The 21,013-nt window shown below is 36.7% G+C and overlaps 1 protein-coding gene across 2 annotated transcripts in view; it reads left to right on the top strand.

Moving 5' to 3' along the window:
- Positions 1-21,013, top strand: part of LUZP2 (leucine zipper protein 2) — a 327,671-nt gene that overhangs the window by 273,456 nt on the left and 33,202 nt on the right. For both annotated transcript variants that reach the window (XM_030039445.2, XM_030039446.2), the window contains exons 10-11: positions 6,259-6,333; positions 10,250-10,414. In XM_030039445.2, the coding sequence (XP_029895305.1) occupies positions 6,259-6,333; positions 10,250-10,414 (240 nt within the window). The remainder of the gene's footprint in view (positions 1-6,258; positions 6,334-10,249; positions 10,415-21,013) is intronic.

Genomic DNA, 21,013 nt, shown 5'->3' with positions numbered 1-21,013 from the left:
TATTCATCAGCTGAACATGAGGTAAAGTTCTTAAAATGGAGTTTTAAGACGTTATCTCTTGACAAACACTTTTAAGTGATATTACCAGAAATACTATTCTGTTTACTTTGTTTTGTATTTTCCTGACTGAATTATACTTTTGACTGGAATGGTCAAATCTTGGAAAGAAACCCCAAAACCAAAAAGCTGAACCTTTGGGCAAGATGTTAACTAATCCTCTCAAGAAAAAAGGAAGTAAATGTTTCCAGCGCACTGCTGACAGTGGTGTAGACCATTCTGGTGTGCCTAACGTGAATTTTAAGATGCCTACCCCCTCAGCGTTTGTTCTCATACTGCTAAAATAGGTGATACAATTGTTTAAAGAAGACTGACTTAGAAAAGAAAGAGCAGTAGGTTGTTGTAATCATGTGGATCGGTTATCCGTCGGAAACAACAACCGGTGCTAAAATCTAAGGTGCTCCGGCCTGATCCCAAGGGAGGAAAATCCCCTACGGGAGGTAAGGGGGCAGCCCAGGCGCAAAGGTGAGCGATGCAGCTCTTCTCTTTGTGCGCATCCTCTGACTGTGTTTCTGCAGAGAAACAGTTGTTTTCCTTTAGTTAGAGACCGAGTACTTTACTAAAACCCTAGCGAGCTGCTGTTTTGCTTTCGCTGTAATGAGTTTTATGTGAAGGAAAAGCATGAGGGTTGGGGAAGGAAAGGTGAAATTTCAGCTAATAAAAAAGCACAAAGGTCTTATTTCCTTTTTTTAATGTACATCCGGAACAGTCAGAAATGAGAGATAAAAGTATTGTGGCAGTAACGAGCATTAAGAAAATGTACAAGCTGTGACAATTTGCAGAAATGATGTTTTTAACTGACTTTTCTTGTTGTAAGTGCTTGAAATATAATTCAGATATTGCTGACCGTCTGGGTTTTGCTGCACGTCTGATTAAATGGAATAGCTGCCAAAAAGTGTAACACATTTAACACCTTGTGCTACAGTAAACAGTACAATTTAGAAGCACAAGTGCCTGTTTTTCTAAGATACAAGTAATGCTTACAGAATAAGCACAGTCGAATTGTGTTTACCAGATAATTTATTCAACTTTCCGGTTAAGTGGTTTCCAATTTAAAAAGTTGTCCTAGTTAGAAAATATAATCAATTATAAAATAAAAAGTTGTACATTAAGTATTTTTATCTTTTTTGTTAAACATTTATTTAAGGCTATGGGGGAAAAAGTGGAGTTCAGAATACCCAACCTATTTAACGTGTGATTAAACATCACTTAGTCAATCATGTTTTCTAATTAAGCAGAATGTGTGTTAATTCTGTCCTCAGTAAACAGCAATCCTTGGTATGAAATACAATACATCCTTAAACGTTTTGTAATAACCAAATAAAATCCCAATTTATCATGTCTTGAAGTAAAGAAAACCCGGTCATGACTATGTTTATCTCTGCACGTGTGAGTAATCCTTCTAATGTGAAGCTATAACCTAGCCTGTTCTGGCAAAAAAACCCACAAAAACACCAAACCTTTGAAATTTTGTGTACGGAAAAGAAAGGGAGTGGAGTATTTTAAGCAGCTACAAGTTTAAAAAACCAAACCAAACCAAAAAAACAACACCCCCCATGCCCTCCCAAAACATTAAAAAAAAAACCCACCAGCAAAAGCCATCATTATATACTTTAGATTTCACACTGACATGCTGTATAAAGTTTCTGGGAAAGAAATGCTAGAAAGCCTTTTAAAAAACAATTTTTGGCTACGCTAAGAAGCGTGCAGTATTTGTAATAGCTGTACAGCTGGGCAGCCGTCTCACCCGCCCGATCGGAACCGTAACCCTTAATTATTCTGGGGGTGGAATTCCTACTCTGCTATTAACACGGAATAGATCAGGGATTAAATAAGACTGAAATGTTAAGGTGGGCACCATGGTCTCCGTCCTCCCTCCGACCCACGCAGCATGCCCAGTGTTTAATTGTGCTAAGGGGTCCTGTTTCTGGCACTGCTCAGAAGGAAATAGGATTGTTTTGGGGTTTTTTTTTCAGTGAGTCATTGGGTTATTTGGTTTGTTAAATTGTGCGCAGAAATAGGATCACAGCCTGGTTTTGCTGACCTGTACCTTCAGGAAAAGTGTAGTAACTCACCTCAAAAGGTGAGAAGCTTTAGTTTTTGCCTGACTCCTGAGAAGAAATGGGAGGACTGGGAGGAGGAGATGTCTGTGGGTTTGGGAAGAAAGTTCAGCTCTACCTTTTCAGGGTAAAATACCAACAAGAACACTTACAGTAGCTGTATTTGGAGCTTATTTGTAAAGTACCACGTTGTTATCGACAACATATAATCCACCATTGTATTTACGTGGGTATGTTTGTCCCAAGAAAGATCATCGAAAGGATTATTTTCTTAAAACAAACAAAAGCTATAACTTCTCCAAAGGTACACAAAAGACCACTAGTGAATGTTTTTTTCTTTTGCTGTGACTAAGGAAGTGAGAAGTGTAAAGCTTCTAGCCGCTGTTTTTCAGATTACAAAGCTCCTGTCTCGCCCCCCTGTTTTGTTGTTTTTCTGTGCCTTTGAGGAATACAAACATCTCAATTACCTACATTATATTGATATGATATTTATATATTCTTGAACATTCAAAGTCTTCATCTGAAAGACATGTAAGCATTGCCTTCACATTTTTTTATGTATATGCAGAAATTCTCTCTGGTCTCAATTACTCGTTACAAAAATGTCTATGTCATTTTGGATTTCTCTTTGTCCTCCTGAAATCAGACTAGTCTTTTCTTTTTGCTTTTTGTATTTATGCCTGGAAGAATTTAAATATGGACATTTTGTCTAACGTAATTCACAATGGGTAAAGGTAAGAACATTCATTTAAGTGAGTTAGAAAAGTGTACTTCACTGACAGTAATTGCGCAGTGCACTCTTTCAGAGGATGAAAAAATTAATTATCTCACTGTTTCCTCTGTAAGACATGTTTCTGCAAGAATGCCTAGGAGAAACTTAATATTTTTAAGTTTTTTCAGACTGTGCTCTTTAAAGGCGCTTTACTCCTTATCAGAATTAGCCTTGTGTAGTCCTCCTGGTATTTTGCCTTTTTTCTTTATTTGGTATCCAAGCCACATTAATTGAATTAGGCTCCCTAAAGAACTTATAAATTAAACCAGCAGTGCGACTACTGCAGTATGAATTCAGCCTTGATAGACAACAATTTTCAGAAAAAAAATTGATTATTCTGCCATTTTGTGTCTAAGATACAAATAAATATCACTACTTACAAGCGAACGCTTCATCAAAACTGCATTTTTAATGCCAGGATTTTATTCTCACTTGATGTCAGTTGGACTGATATCACTGACCTATTGGCTGAGTTATCTGTGGAAAAAAAAATAAATATACATGAAAGTTAGAGAAAAAGTTAGTCCATCAAAATAAGACAGTATTACCAAAAATAAGAATAAGGCTTGATTAATGGTACACTCAGAAAGGCTTTATTAATACATACAAGCCTGTCCTTTGGAAGAATACCTTTTCACCGTAAACAGCAAATGTTTTCCTTGATGTGAGCAGTGTTATTAAAATATATTAAATCTTTATAATGGCAGGCAGCAATTAAAGAAATTAAACACTTTTCTTCCAACTTGGTTTTTGATATGGCTGCGGTTTCATGGAGTACAACATATTATGTAGCACCAGACATCCCCCTGCAAGGAAAGCAGCAGCAGTCACCTGTAACCACCGTTTCTTGCTTTTTATCAACTACCCAGCTTTAAAGGTGCCTACATAATGCATGTGTTGAAGGAAACCAGACACCCTGAAATTCATAACTTTAGCTCTGGTATTCCACTGCTTAAAATTGTAACACAGATGGTGCTGAATGGAGAAGTTGCCTAGTTGTCTGGCCCGCACCGTGTGGCAATCCATCATCTTCCATGTGATTCTAATCCTTTAGCAGTGCGCACCATCCGAGATGCCATCCTGGCCTCTCATTTATCATGTAAATGTTATTTGGTATAATTTCCTTTTTAATGGCAATTCAAATTATTTAATTATATATACTGTTTTTCAAATCTTGCTTCTCATTAATTGAAAATATATGAATTTGTATAACTACTGTAAAAATAGTTTAATAAGTAGCAATTATTAAAATGTTAATGATGTGAGAAATTACTTGGTCTAGTTCTAGTATCTAAAGAGAACTCTCTCTGCGTCAGAGCCAAGCTTAAGGTTCAGTCTTTCAAACACTGACTGGCACCATGTTTACTGTGAGTGATATTACGTACCATGGTTAGTAACAAATGCAAATGTCACTGAACTCTAGAAAAATTCTGATATGTTAGTAAGTTTTTTCTCCAAAAAGCCAGTGATAAGTCCGGTTAAATTTTGCAAATTCCAGTAAAATGGAAGGATTCTTCCTGTATTAGATGCTCTGCTGCCAGACTGAGGAACCAAACCAGTGGTCTGATCTGCGTGTTGTGTGTGTGGTAGCGACTGGTGTCGGGTGTAAGAAACGTGATGCAGTGGAAATTAGGGACTGCGTTCGCAAGAGACTTCCCTGCAGCTGAGGAAGCAGTTGACTTCTGCTTTGAAGCAAGATTCCTTCAAGATTGGTTTTGACTAATGAAACTGTGACTGCTCTGATGAATCCACAGATAAATGCCTAATCCTGTTTTAAAATGCGACGAAGTAGTTCTTTACATGGGCAGGGAACTGAAAATTCCAGGCTTTTGTTGTTTTATCAGCCAGTACACCCTATGCCTAACATTAATAAATGTCACTTGAGGTATCTGCTGAGGTCTACAGGCTTGCCTAAGCTAATACGCATCAGCTCTGATATTTGCTGGAAGTACGGTCATTGCCCGACCCAGAGACCAAGTGAACCGTATTTTGTAGGGTTTATGCTAAACAGCATTTATGTTGTGTGGCTATACATCAGGCTATGCTACAGTCAGCAGAGTGCACGTGATCTTGAAAAGTCTGGCAAGAAAATAGTACCTGGCTGGGGATGAACTTCAGAAACCTGGTGAGCATGGGGTGGTGCTGAGGGAAAGGGTGCTTGCAAATACTTGGTCAAAATTAAAATGTGTTGCTCTTTAGCTGAGAAATGAGAACTTTATCCAATTATTCTTGAGGCACAAAACGTGCATTACCTAATTAGAATTTCAGAGAGAAAAGAAAACTGATTAGTCCGGTGTCTTTCTCTATGGTTCCCTTCATAAACGGTGAAATCAACTAGTGACCTGGTTTTGCAAATTCCACAGTAAAAAAAACCTGTACTGTATTCCTTTTGGTTGCATTGTAATGTGCTATTAATGACAGGGCTGAGAAGTGGAGGAATCTGGGAGCTCCAGAACCTCCAATGGAAGGCTCTTGCAGAGGATTTATTTCCCTGAAGAGAGCGGTCTGTTTGTGCGTGTCTGGCTCCTAGGGAAGGGGAGAGAAAATCATTGCCTGCCTTTACTGAGTATTTAAAAGCATCTTCTGAACTGTTCTGCACTCAATACATTGCATATACATTCTAAAAAGCCAGATGTCCTCCTTAAGCACTATGCAGGAAAATAATGCGATGTCATATAAAAAGCCAACAGCCTTTTCTCACAGGGTGCAGGCTGCTTGCCTGACCCTGACTTCACACACAAATCTCCCAAAATGCTTTCTCACTATGTAGTTGTATAACTAGCTATTTTGTCAGTTTTCCGTTCACATTTCCAGGGGAGGAGATGGAGAAACAAATCTGGACTTAACCCCTTGTATACCGGCAGATAGTAGCATTTCATGAGGTGTCTACACGCGTGAATGTTTGGGTGTTTTCTAATTTCTCTGTTTATGCCAAGTCACATTAATGTTAGCATCCTAACGTTTAAAACTACAAAATAGTGTTTCAAATTACAAACAGAAGTCAAATAAATGAACAAAAGAGTAAAAACTGTTTAAATACTTTGAATTTTTCAGAAGGATATTATGGCATAATTCTAAATACTTTATAGTATAGAGTTACTTTTGCTACTGACATTGAAATTAGAGTAAAGTTGCATTCACATAAATGGAGCACATCTGAGCCCAGTTCCCACATAAAAATACACTTTTTCTCAGGAAAAAAAAACCCCATCCCTTGAGGCCTGGTCTTTTTGCAAGCAATTCTGACCCAATTCGTATATATTACTTGTAAAATATATATCCTGTCCTCTCTTATAGGCACTGCATGAAAAATTATGGGGAAAAAATGCATTGTAGATTGCATCAGCTTTTTCTTCTTTATTCCCACAGGCACAACAGCTAACAGATCTGGAGCAAAAACTAGCAGTTGCAAAAGATGAATTGGAAAAGGCAGCCCTTGACAAAGTAAGAAGTGTAACGTAATGTGAGCGTGTTTATCTCTATCAGCTGTGAATGTTTCAGTGTAATTTGACAAAAACAAATTAAAGTCTTGCAATGATTTAGATGCATACTTAATTGCATGTACCTGGGAGTAATGCCACTGAAATCAGTGGAACTAATTATGATGCATGAAGTTAAGTACAGCTGCAAAGTTATTTAAAAGGAGGCCAATCAAATTAGAAAGAAACATCTCAAAAACCCACAGAAAGCCAAATGCTACAATTCTTCATGTGCAAAAGTACACTAACGAGAACGTGCCTGTAACCGATATGATTTTTACCTGAGGTTTAGTTATAGTTCCAAGGAGGATGCGGTATAGAAAGGGGTCAGTCTCTTGTTAGAGTGGGACTGATGTGACAGAGCTAACTCTTCTGTGGGCAGAGGAGCCCACTCATGTCTGGGAGGCTGCGGGGAATCCCAGGACGGGGACAAAGCAGGACACGTTCATGCCCGTCCGCTGTGCAAGAGGGGAACTTTCTTCTAGATTTAGGGTAGCTGGGAAGAACATATCGTGTAATAGGGAAGCAGTTTATCAGAAAGGAAAAAACGTCGATATGCTATCGAAGACTACTTTTTGGGGTTGGTTTTCTAATATTTTCAGGTTCCATTAGACATTAAAAAAAAGTATTCCCATTGCACCAAAAGCATTTTTCTTTATCTTCAATATTTCAATCACTGAAATAATCCTCTTGAGTGAGGATTTGCATCCAGCATTGCAAAATGTCATCTGCGTAAGCAATGCTCGCGGTAGTGTTACTCAACCCTCTGTGTGCGTCTGGTGACAGATCATGTGTTTCTTGTTAGTACTGAATAGAACTGCTCCACATATTAATTTAAAAATTAAGCATGTTCCTCCTTTGCTCGTACAACACTCATAGACATGGTCTCTCACTAGTGCCAGTATACTGTCTGTGGCAACGGCAAGAGAGCAATGCTTGCCGTAAATATCTTCTAAATGCACTTATTCATTATAATGCAGACAGTTGTGAAGGAGAAAGCAAAGAACATTTGACATCAGGAACTTTTAATGAGAATGCTATTAAGGGATTCTGTTTGCAAATTAAAAGGGGATTTGCAGCACACCCAACTGACTTGTCTGACCCTCTGTTTCTTTCCTATTAAATGTTATAGAATTTTAATGTAGGGCTCAGTTGTGGTTCCATAGGCTTAACCAGAAGCCCAGTGTTATCTTCTTGCAAATCATCATTGAGAGAGTCTTTGGATGGTGTCATTGCTTACATTCTGTGAAAATGCAGTGGAAATGGCAAGCAGGAGTAAAAAAAAGCAGTGCAAATAAGGAAGAAACCAAAGTTCATGCCAGTGAGAATTGAGAGACAGTTTTAGGAGACTAGAAATACCTGTATTTGACTAGTTCTAACTTGCAGAGTAATAAGACTAAGTTGTAGGTACCTTTCTTTCCTCATTAAGAACTTTTTTTGCATGAACTATGAACTGAAAAGAGTTAAAGACGGCCAATGGACCATCCACGTCTTCGGTGAAGACTTTGGCCTTAGCTGTTTTGGCAACGTTAGCACGCATAGTTTCAGCTAAAGGAATGGAAGCAATGTGTAAAGCAATGTGCCTTTTTGGAACGAGCTGTATTTAAAATGAATAATTGAGTGATCAAATCTCAAACTGTACCTATAAATAGGCATTAATTTGTATTTTTCTTTTGGGAGGGTATCAGACATTTCTATTAAATATTAGTTTGTGCTGACAGTGGACTTAGTGTCTCTCATGAAGTCTATCTACACTACAACACTTCTCTAGTTCCTGTGATGGACCCTTGGAAGACTGACAAATTTTGCATTACCACAGCCCAAATTATTCTGTATTGAATCCAACCACGCGACAAGAGTATAAACAGATCTGGGAAATCTGAAGACATGTATCATATGTTGGCAGTATTTTGACCAGCAAGCAGCTTATTTTGACCCCAATCACATCTCTGCAGGGTTATCAAGAGCTTTGTAAAACGACATTCCTGGTTCCAATAGTGTTTCCTTAAGTTGTAGTCTCATGCTACCCATTTATACGACTCCTATCAGCAAAGTCAAAATTGAATTTTGCTACACACAGGATGAAAACAAAGTAACCTATTCTGCTTTTACCTTTGGAATGGCAAAATGGCTGGCTGTAGCCAAGGCAGAACAGGGACTGGGTGGCAGGGGTGGGAGATGAGAGGATGAGAAATGATCCGGAGGGTTTTCCGGACAGGAGGAGTGTGGTTTCAGATCAGTGTGATTTGCAGGGAGCACTAGGGTCATATAGTGCTGTAATGGCTGAGTCCATATCTTCAGGCAAAATTAGACAGTCTGCTACCTCTGCCAGGTTGGTGTCTGAGCTTATTTTGATGATGTCAAATGGTGATTTATGTTCTCTGTGCAGTCACTTCTTGAAAAGATGGGGAAAAGACATATTGCATGAAAAGAAGTATGCTAAGATCTTCTGTTGTCAATTAGAAATTAAAAGATCTCCGTGTCAGATGGATAAAGTAATCCTTTCCCTTTTACACTGCCATTAGGTCAGAGACATATCAGTCTGACTCCAGGTTCATACATTTTAATAAGTAATTCATACAAAGTGCTGTCCTCTCTGATGATAATCCAGCATTGCTCCTCACTGCACACATCTTAAGGGACAGACATTCAATTTTGTCTGTTTGCAAACAAGCCAAACTCTAGTCCATCTCCTATTTCTTTGATTTTCCTTATTGTGTTGTGCATTAATAGTCTTTTTATGGTTCTCTCTGATCCTACCATTGAAATGTACCCTACTAACAGTTTTTGCTTGTTTATTTTTAAAGAAACACTCAGATTTTTACAGTTATGAGATGTATTCCCTGGTTCCAGTTCAGGGGAACTTTACCTGATGTAAAACACGGAATATTTGTCAGGTTCTAAAAAATACTTGTTTTTCAAATAAACTGAGACAAGGTGGTATATGCCGAATGCCTTTGCTTAGGATTTGTATAACTGTGAAATATTTTCATATTATATATGTAATATTTCACATATGTAGTATGTAGTGTGTAATGTTACCTATATTTTCCATCAACTTTTGCCATGGTATACCTTGATTTAGGTATCTTCAAAAAAAATCTTTGAAGGTTGAAATGTGCTGATGTAGCTTGTATTTATAGGCATATTCTTAATGTAAAGAATAAGAGCAAGATTATTTTTTTTTAAAGGCATAATGCTGCCTAACTCCCCCTGAAATGAGTATAAGGAAGTTACCTCAATATCTAACATCTGACTCTAAGTGTTTTGCTGGGATGGAGCAAAGATTTTAAAAGTTTTAGTTTGGCTTGATGGACAGTAATGGATCTGGACAAACATATTCTTAAGAGGTGAAAAGGTCTATGGTTTATTTACTGTACACTGCAACAGCTTAATATGTTCCTGAGGGAAGTCGTCTTTGTTGGGTTAAAATCAATCTTTATAACTTGTGGAAAAATACCAATTATTCTGAACATTATAAACAAAATTCCATGCAAAGTCTGCGTCTTTGCAATACTTGTGAACGTTTACTTCTCTGTAACTGTTGTGTGTAAAAGTCTGGACACTGTATGATATATGGTAGATTGTATTTTTGTTTCTTTTCAGATGAAATAATATTTAATAATTATTGGCAATAATCAGTGTGGATAAAACTGTATGGAGGAAAGGGAAGAGTGCACTGACTTTCTGGGCAGTTTGGTGTGTAATGCACAGTAACCTAATCCTATAAAAAAACTGCTTTAAACAGCCTTAATTTCTTCTGTTAATAAGAAAAAGCAGCAGCTGCTCATAAATGTTTGGTTCAATGCGGAGAGCGAAAGCAAGCAATTCTGTTCATAATAACACATCTTAGAGAACTGATGATTTCTTATTTTCCCCAGGAGTCACAGCTGAAAGCTCTGAAGGAGACCGTGCAGCTTTGCCTGTCTTCCGTTCTGCACAATCAGCCTCCCGCTATGAATCTAATCCCTTCAAAACCAGCTGAGAAGCTGACATCCCTAGTTACAAAGGGCTCAAAAGTTCCATTTCAAGTGACAAGCACCAAGGTACAGTTTCTCTCTCGGGTTTTTTTTTTTTCCAAACATCTTTGAAAGTTTGTCCTGTAAGAGCATCAAACTGGAACTAAGGAGGATTTTAAATTCATTGAAAGACTAGGATGAATTTTGGGGATAATTCTAAGCCTGTTTCTGATGTCAATAAACTTTTTTTAAAGTTAGGAAGCAGCTACTTTTTTTGCTGAGGAACAAAATTCTGTCTATCACTTGCTAAATGAACCATGTCTGCATAACAAATCTACAAGGAAGATGGATTTGCATCTGAAATAAGTGAGGATGCTAATTCATAGGATTATTTACCTGCTGGGCACTGATAGCGAGTTTGTGGTAATATGGCACTAAACTGTAAGACAGTTTTTGCTTGTCGTGATTTTTTTAGTGAAAAAGACTGATACAAAAACATAAAATAGTCTGGGGGATACAAATCGAATTTGCCAAAAGGGATCTATGAATTGATAATAGGCCATAAGGAATATTCTAATCATGCAAGATGGGAAGAGCAGTTTAGGAGAAAGGATGAGGAAAAAAATTGATGAAAAGTGTTTTGATTCAATAGATTCAAGCATTTTAATACACTCAAGATTTACTGTGATTAACAACTGTCCTGATAATTTTCATCTCCAGGGTTGCATTTTGCTCATGTATTCAACTGATTCAATAGACCTAGAAGAAATCTGTGATTTCAACTAAAAAGGAAGTTTTACAGAAGAATGACTAAAGGACACTTTAATGTCCTCCTTAAATTCCAAAACTCTTTCCTGAAATATAAATAGGAATTGCTAACTCATAGCCCATTTGTAATTTTTATACAGCAGCTGTTGATATTCACTATTAGTACAGAGGCTGAAGCCAAAAACTAGTAATCTTTCTGTATGTAATTAGAATCGAAATGTAATTTCAGAAAGCAGAATATAATTATAAAACTGGATCTCACATTGCTACTTTTACAGTAACGATTGTCGGTTCCTTAATAACTGTTTTATAGGAAGAAACCTTCATTCCCCAAAATTGCTACCTCTGGAAACAAAGCACTGTAGTCATTAATAGCAGCACATGGGGATATTAGTGCTCATTTGGATTAAGATCACTGGTTCTATGTTCTGCAGGAGAGTGGACTCTTCTTTTGTAGGTCATGCAGACTGAGCTTCACTCTGGGTTCTCAGGAGCACATTTTTCCTGGTTAATGTGGCTGTAGAATTGTCTATCTGGTTCTTATTGTCCTTCTCTTCGGGTAGGAAGTGTTTGTGCCTCTGCCATGAAAGCATAGGTGTACTGAAGGATAAGGACCAAGAAGCCACTATGCCCGTGTCCAAGATTGGTGTAGGGTCAGAGCCTTTGAAGCATTTTGAGGTCTCCTTGGTTTTAGAGGTATTAGTGTAGTGCAGCGGAGGAAAGGGGAATACAGAGCAGAAGTTAGAATTAGATGTTTGATATTTGACTGAAACACAGAACACTCTTCCTTCCATTTTCTGCGATCATATAGATTTTGTGTTTAATGTTCCCGTTTGTAAAATGTATCAGCATTTCCATGCTCCAACCTTTTGAGAACCAGCGTTATGTCCTGTGTATCCACAAGTGCTTGAATAAGTTAGGCTGCCTCTTTAATAGACATCGCTCACATTTCTCTGTACTTGGCACATGCCATGAAAATGTCTGAGAAAATAATGGTCTGCAATCCTCTTCTTCCACACGTTGACACCTCATTATTATAAATCTGTGCATTATCTGTGATTATAAAACCACTGAAATCTGCTACTGTGAAATAGGTTGTCAAAGAATCATAGTCAGTCCATAATTATACCCTCTGCACTTGAAGCTGTATTATAGAAGGCTTTTTTTATGATGACATCCATTCTTGTGTATCTTTTCCTCAGCTTTTTCTTCCTCTTACAAACCAACTAACTCTAACTACAGATGTACAGCTTCCTTTTTTATTACATTTGCATAAACATTTAGATATAGCAGGCTAGTATTTTTAGGTGAATATAAATGTGTGTAATTACTTAAATATGTTTTCGTATGTAAAAATGGGAACTTCAGATGAGCAGCATTTATGCATCTTGTCATGTCTGATAAGCAGCAGTTTCACCTTTAGGAAAGAAATCATGATGTGTTTGTTAAATATCTTATTTCAAAGATATTCTCATCCAGCCTAAAAATTGCTTTCTAAAAATGTCAAACTTATTTGAAATCCATCGAAAGGTACATCATACGGTGTATGACACCTGTATCACTTGGGGAAAATCATCCCTGGGATTGGGGTGCTTCCTGCTTAAAAAAAAAAAAAAGGTGCAAATAAGCAGGTTGTATATTTGTATTCACAGTTGGTAACCATAATACCTCAGTGCTTGTTAGCGATGATATTTAACACAAGAACATGGTGTAGAAAGGATAATTAGGAAAGCAAATCACCAAATTTCTTTGGAAGGTTAATTTTAAAAATTGATTTCCTAGTGAGGTATTTTGGTCTTTCTAGAGAATGTGACATAAAGAAGCATAAATCAGGTTTAAAAAAATCAGTGCAAATCAGTGCATAGAAGTGCCTGAATAGGTGCAAAAATTTGTTGTTCTGGATAGCTTACTAATTTGGAAGAGTGGGTAGTAATGGGAAATTCTTACATTTAAATCATAGAAAAAGTTCCCTTAAAGCAACCAAAAGCAGTATCAGTCTGAGGTGCGTTTTGTGACATGTCTTAAATGGGCAAGAATGTAACATACAGAATTTACCATTTGAATTGGCCCTAACGTTTCAGACCAAACCCATTTACCTGTCATGTACCTGTCATAACACTGATACTGGTGCTAGTTTAGTGGGCATGATGGTGTTGGGTTGACGGTTGGACTCGATGATCTTAAAGGTCTTTTCCGACGTAAACGATTCTACGATTCTATGAAAGCATTGGTCATTATAAATGGATTTAGGGCTCTGTGCATACAAGTTCAATGACACTAACAACTAAAACCAAGCGTAACCACAAGGCTGGTCATTAATCCTGAACTACGAGGTCTTTAACTGTCTGGATTGTTGACAATTATTTTTATTACATAGTTTCTTTTGCATCATAATGCCACAGCGATAACCATTCTGTGTTCTACCAGTGGAAAATGCTTCCAAACTAGTTGAGGGTTGTCGTATCTGTCTTTTGTTGTAGCAATTTCCTTGCCTCATTCCCATTGCAGAGGTGATGATGAAAGAAAAAAATGAAGAGAAAGGAGGAGGACTGAAACTCTGCTTTCTTTTTTAATCTCCAGATGAGTGCCTAAGGACCTGGGTGCTTAAAGACTATTGTTAATGGATGGAAACTATAACATTTCCTAGGTTACTTGCTGTGGGGAATGTGGGTTGGTATAATCCGTGGGTCAGAGCACTGGTACTGACTTCCTATTGCGGCATCTCCTGCACTTACTGTATCTCAGCATAACAAACAACTGTGTGAATGTATATGGAGTTAGTAGATGGAATGCATTCTTACTCCATTTGGTTTAATTCCTCTTTCTGAAAAGGCTAACATTATACCTTATAAAAATTGTAATAATAGTTATCTTTCAAACATCTTTGGCTGCGCAGTGTAAAGATACCTGTGCTCCAAATGCAACAAAATGAGCTTTAGTAACACTCTGGAAAATTAATGGCAAACCAAAATCAGAAGTGAAACAGAAGAAGAGTCTCTTTTCCAGTAGCGAGGTTGAATACACAAATCATGGGGAATACAGTGACACAGATAGCAGCATAATAGTGACTAGTTTGCTCTACAGCATTTTTGCCTAATGCAAGCCCACTGTTTCATGTATTCCCCAAATGAATTCCTTCATTATAAATGCCCTGTGGTTTTTGTGTATTTTGTCAACTGCACCATTTTAAGAGTGGAAATACGCATGAATTTCAAACGGTGAAGGAAAACACCCCCTCCCATATTGTACATCGCGTAGGTGGAAAGACCACCTATGAATGCCACTTCAGCGTCCTAGTCTTGGAGGACATACAGGCCGAATAAGAATGAGAACTATCCTTTTGTAGAAATGCAAAGTACAGACTGAAAGGGGAACTACCACTCCATTTTAAAAAGATTTTAAAGATCTCACAAGAAAATGCATCACTTCTGTGGTGAAAAGGGCTCCAAGAAGCTATTGCCTCTGCCTCGTGAATATTGTGAATATTGTGGACTCCAGCATGCATCGATCAGTATAAAAATTCAGAACAGTTAAAGTACTGTGGGCCATCCTCCTTTTATCTGGAAATAAGTACTTCATTCATCCTCCATCAAAATAAGCTTGGGGAAGTTTGTACCTTTATTAAGCCTAAGAAAGTGTTCTTGGTGGAGCAGGAAAGAAGAGAGCTTGTCAGGCTGTTCAAAGAAGGTACAAGCCTGGAAAGTTGGTCAAGAACAAGGTAGACCCTGAAAACCATTTTGAAATGGCCATGTAGGAAATGAAGAGGCTGAGTTTTTCTGTGTTGGTACAGAAATAATGTATTTAGGTTAAATTTAAGCTCACAGTTATTCTGAGCGTATAGATACTGAGCGTCTGCTACAGGCACAGAGCAAGGCTGCTGAAAAACTAAGATGATCGTAGTGTCAAGAGTCTTAGCTTCTTCACTAATTTAATCAGGGGTTTTGAAGTTTTTTTAAAAACCTATTTATAAAGGATCTATGGTTTATCTAGGAAGCCAGAATATTTCTTAGCCCTTATCCATTTCATTCTACAAATGTAGAAATGATTGATATAAATATATATAAAATAATAACACAATAGTTAATTATTTGTATGAAATATTAGTTATACTGTTGTCATATTACTGATAATACTGTAGGATATTATAATTATATAATTGAGTAGAAATTTGAAAAAAGAAATATAGTTTCATATGTACCTTTCGTCAAAATATACAAATACATTTTGAAGGAAAGAAGAAATGTCTGGAATGTGTAGGCTGGACCCAATCCATGTTTATGAAGACTGAACAAAGTTTTTTTTTTTTAATTATCTTTTAAGAGTGTTTTTGTAGATCCTAGAAAACTAACAGAATAGCTTCAGATTCATGAAAAGTTAACCAGCTGAATGTAGCAATGTATCGTCTCGTCTCTCTCCCTTTGTGGTCAAGAAAGAAACCTAAATCAGAACAAATTACTTAAGGAAATAATTTCTGTTTTCTAAAATCAGAGCTATTACCGTTCATATAATTTATCGTAATATTCAAGTATAAATGAAGGTTCTGACCCTTTGAATAAAGCAATTGCAAATTCTTTGCTCAGGAACCTATGAAAAAACACAAATATAATTATGGACTTATTTTTGTCCTTACAGGAAAGATTAAGACACTGAAAGGTTTTCTAACGTGTCTGATTATTTTTAGTCAGGGTGACCTCCGTATAACATGCTGAAAACATAACTTGGAAGTTATTTCTCTTTAGGCATTGCGTTTCAAACTGACATTATGGCATTATGTCAGGAAGCACCCCAAATCTTGTGTGTAATAACTGCGTCCCAGAGGCAGAAAGATGAGCAAATGGACTTCTGAAAAAGAGATGATAGTCTGAATTTAAAAAGATATTACTGAAATGAATGGGATATCTGAAATTCAGTGTGTATATCCTTTCTGGTAACATAGTCTCTGTTTTATGGCTTTGGAAAAACAAAGCTTTAAAAAGTAAAATATTTTATGACTGTTCTTCTCCAATTTTCCATTGATTTTTGCTGTGTACTTCCTCGCTGTTGCCTGAATCATTCTCTGCATCTATCTGGTATTTCAGACCATGAGGGCAAAGAAAGGCTCTAGCGGTCAGGTTTTTTCCTCTATTTCCTTGCTTTCTTTCATTCTTCTTTGTTCCTAAATAGTCCTCATCATTTCTCCTAACTTACTACTTTTCAGCATTATTCTCTCATTCTGTCTAGCTAAGTATTCTCTTCTGCCATCTATTCCTTCCTTAAATTTAAGGATAATAAACCTCATTATGCTATTTGTTTTCCTATAAAACGAGCATTCAGATCGCAGAGAGCCCAGTGTTGTCTGAGGCAGCTTTTTTTAAAGGGTCTGTTTCAAAAAGATCGCAAAATATGAGGTTAGACCTGAAACAATGACAGGTTTTAAACAAAAATTAAGCCTGCTTTGTTGGCTGCTATGGTAAATGTATATTCTATGTAATTGTGAAAAACACATAGAGCAAAACTTTTCATTTAATTGAGCTCCAGGATAATACAAACCAATGCAGATATGGCATGGCATGCTCGGATTTATTTAGAAATTAAGTGTATGCTCGCAATTGAGGGGAGGGGAAAAAAAAAAAAAAAAAAAAAGGTGTGTATCCTCATAACTTTATCAGAGGAAACAGAGGTTGAACCTGAGGGCACAAAATATAGTATCTGTGGTCAGCTATTAGTAAACAGCAAGAGCATTGAGGGCAGTCAATAGATTTGCGCTCCCTTAAAGCCTTAGGAAGTCGGCCTCTGTGGTACCTCAGTGCTTTTCTAGTTTTGTGGCCTCAAACTTTGCTTCTGCCAGAGTTAATGAGATATCACTGACACCTGCAGTTTCAGTGACCTGTAGATCATTGCATTCAGCATGGGGATTGGAAAACTGTAATTAAAAAAAGAAAAAGGCAATTACTAAATGCAGAGTCAGCCACATTTTGTAATACGCAGTAAAGACATACAATCATATAACTCTTTCCTACCGTATAAACATTATGAGAATAAAATAGCATTGAAAAATGACACTAGCCATTGTTTTAGAATTTAATTTCAAAGAGAGTAAGGAATAGCTGCCTCCTTCCAGGGTCCTTACCATAGAAATCTCAGGTACTATGGTATCCGTAAGGCTAATGTAGTAAGAAATTTGTTTTTAAAAAGATAAAAGGTAATTTAATAGCAGAAGCATGACTAGCATGACCTATTTCTTCATGTAAGTCTCTCCTGTTCTGCTTTTTATAGGTCTCTTTGGGCTTATAGACTTTTATTCTCATTATGATCAACTAGATACCAACCGTAGTTTTGTATTATTTTTAATGATGATTCGTAAGACCATGGTAACTCTTTCTCATACCTTTGGTTTCCAGAATTTGCTTCAGATTGAGTATTGTTTTTGCTGTTGCCTCGGAAAGCTTCCACGGAAGTTTTTCTACAGCCCTGTTTCTTCAGTGACTAAATTTTAATAAAATTTTATTGCGTGCTGGAAAACGTTTAACACCAGAGATCATTAAATTGAAAGCTGAAGCTCTTTGCTTTTTATTACTTACTTTAAAGAAGTCTTCATTATTAGCACATTATCTTGATAGTAAATTAGTTTTAGAGGTTTTTTTCAACTGAGTACAATCAAGGGAAATTGGAAAAAAAGCACCTGGCATCTCTTATTTAGTCCATAACCCAAACCCGAGATCATTCTCCTTCAAGTTTTAGTGACACGATCTTTATGATTAACTTAATTTTATTAATTTTTGACCTCACTCCTCTTTGTTACAGAGTTTAAGTAACTGGACCGGCCCATTACCCCAGGGTTCAACTCTGAAATTAGCAATGGGCTAATGGGCCGAAGAGGTAGCTGGTAACCACTTATTACTGCACTTTTTGTGGCTGTTAACTGCAGGTCAGTTTGCATGTGTATGAAAAATACTCCAAAGTCTCACTCCAAATATCCTCTTCTTTAATTAATGTCTTTACTTATCAGATGCTTCTATAAAGTCTCCCGCAATCTAGTACATAATATGTCTCAAAAATACTGTGGGTTACCTCTCAACAGTGGTTGAAAAGGGATACGAGTACATCAAATTTAAATTTCTTAAGGGATGTTTTCAATAACATAAAAAAACCCAGATTGTTAGGCCTGGCTAATGGTCGTGCATGGACCTGGGGATTAGCACAGACAGCTTACATCCTTCTTCTCAAATTCTGCTTCAGTCTAACACCAGGCCCATGTGCTAGAGCAGCCTCAGGCTTGCCGTGACGTTCGGCTGCTTTCTGGATAAGTTTATTTGTCTTTTTCTCTATCACAGGGGAGAAAGAGAAGATCCCCTTAATTACTTTTCAGATGTTATTATCTTAGAGATATCTTTCCTCACCTACTCCTATCTCGTATCAAGTGATGGTTTTTTTTAATGTTTCTCTCTCTCTTCCCCCCCGCCCCCAGTGACACTGGAGATGATTGGGGAAACGTACAGTATTTCTAATTTTAGTTAAAGTTGCGTTTAGCAGAAAAATAGTAACACATCGTTTTATCTTATGACTTTCCTAGCTGACGTGTTTGTTACATGTTCTGTTTAAAAGAATATGCATATGTGAGCAATGAAAACAAAACTGAATTTACGTGCCTTTGCAGCTGCGCATTAATAAACTTATTTTAAGATTTGCTAGTATCAGAACTTTTTTCTACCAATGCTACATGTAAAAGAAGACACGAAATGCGCAGAGGATCTAATTAATCATTTGAAGTGGCTTACAAACTTGAATGTCATTGTGCAAGTACTCCCAAGGGAATTTCGCTACCCAAGGAAATAGTAGAGATTTATTTGAAAAATATTAATGTGGGTATCCTGCATACAATATGTTTTATTAATCTACTGTTAGAAAGTTTCACTTGATATGTGTATATAGAGCCAAGTGGGAAACATGAGAGATAGTAAAGTCATTTTCTTTGAGTTCAGCAAAGACATGATTTGGAAAATAAGCATAAAGAATATATTGGTTGACTCTGGGCATTTTGGCCATTAATACGAATTCTCTAGCAACTTGATAAAAAACATTGCATTGAATGATAAAGCATAAGAAATGCAGAATGGACTGGGGACAAAGCCGAGGCATTCAAGTTCAATTTAGTCTTGAGCAAGTTAAGAAATTACCTACTAGCCTACACCTGAAGTCTCATCATCTTCCAGAATTGTTAAGCTCCCGCTTATTCTACATATATTATTTTATGTTAAAGTAATAATCAATAAAATTTAAAATAAAAAATAATAAATAAAATGGTATTTTATTGCCAATGAGAAAGTAACATAGCCTGAAGAAATGTCCTCTCATATAACGGAAAATGAGACATTCAATTAAAATTAAAAACCAACTTTTAGTATCAAGCCTATATTTGTTCAAATCCCTAAAAGTTAAGTGGATGGTGCTTAAACTGAATGTTTCTAGTGGTGAAAAATGGAGTCATATAATAAATGACTACTGAATCTTCTTTATTACTAAATATTTTGAGGTAGTTTACAGATTATTTATGGAATCCTATTTTCTCATATCTTTTGAAAAATCATAGTCCTCATCTCTACTGATGTAACTGTGGTCATGACGTTAATCGTATTGTCAGGTATTTTTTTATAAGAACGATGGCCTTTATAAGAAGGGACTTAAAGAAACAGACAATTGGAAGCAGACAGAGTTTATTTTGGGAAAGCTTTCCCTACCAGGATTCTTACCTTTTCTTAAATCAATAAGAAAGCCGTTTTAAGGCATGATTGGGGAAAAAAGTCAAAGTCTCAAAAGGAAAAGCATTTCTCCAAGTGACCTCATTTATGAAACTCAGCTTGTGGTTCAGAAGGATTCCATCTTCACCGAGTAGGTCCTCCTGGGGTCTGTTACTCTTCTGGGGTCGGGCATCTTTGGCTTTGTCTTCCTGAAAATGGAAATGTTTATGTCTGTGGCCGTAATTTCAGTAGCTGCTTTGTTCACCTGGGAAGACTGTAATTGCCTATAAAGCATATTCTGATGGTGTGTATTATTGCTGCTCTGAAGTGTAAGAAGTGTTACACAATGTTCATTATCCCACAGCTAATTGCTTTTTCCTTTGTGTGATGCCTGTAGAAAATCAAGACTGTTACAAAAGGAATGTGTTTGTTTGGTTGTTTCAGCTTCTTAAGTATTATAACATCAAAAAAACCCCCACCTTAAGATGTTTCAGTATCTTAATAGTTTTATAAAAGAAAGGTTTGATATTTTTTCTTCTGCAGTGAAGGATAGCCTGTTTTGAAACTTTAGAAATGGTGGAAAAATGAAGAGAAGTAGAAGGTGTATTGATACATGAAGTAGAAGGTGTATTGATACATGTAGTTGTACCCTTGAGTATACAGCCATCTCTCTAGCCGTCCTTGAACTTTGCATGCTACAAAATATTAGATATTCGAACTTGCCCGCTCTATAAGAAAAAGTGATGGTAAAATTTAGCTATTATTAAGGGAATGTGAAATTACAGGTTTGGATATAATGTAATATAGGTATTTGACTTGTATAAAAATATTAACAATTTTTTTCTCTAATAATACTTCTTATATGTATGATGATCCAACAAAACCTTCTGTTTTTCAAACCTAATTAATTCTATTTCCTTTTCTTGTTGTTTTAGCTACAGATACACTTACAATAGACATCTAGAGTTACTGCTAAACAAACGGTTATTAGAAGAAATTTGAAGTGAAATGATCCATATCAAGGGAGCTAATTGCATTCTGGCATTAGACATAAGCATTCATGAGTAACTAGGCCACTCAAAAAATAGACTTCTGCTGTCTATCCCCAGCCTCTGATACCATGTTGGAGTAATATCTTGGCATCAGTGAAGTTGCTTTACACTGTGAATTTATTACATTGTCATACACACTAAGGACAGAA

The sequence above is a fragment of the Aquila chrysaetos genome, chromosome 16, assembly GCF_900496995.4.
Source record: "Aquila chrysaetos chrysaetos chromosome 16, bAquChr1.4, whole genome shotgun sequence".
Lineage (NCBI taxonomy): Eukaryota > Metazoa > Chordata > Aves > Accipitriformes > Accipitridae > Aquila > Aquila chrysaetos.
The sequence above is the reverse complement of the archived record's forward strand: the minus strand, read 5'-3'. Positions and strand labels throughout refer to the sequence as shown.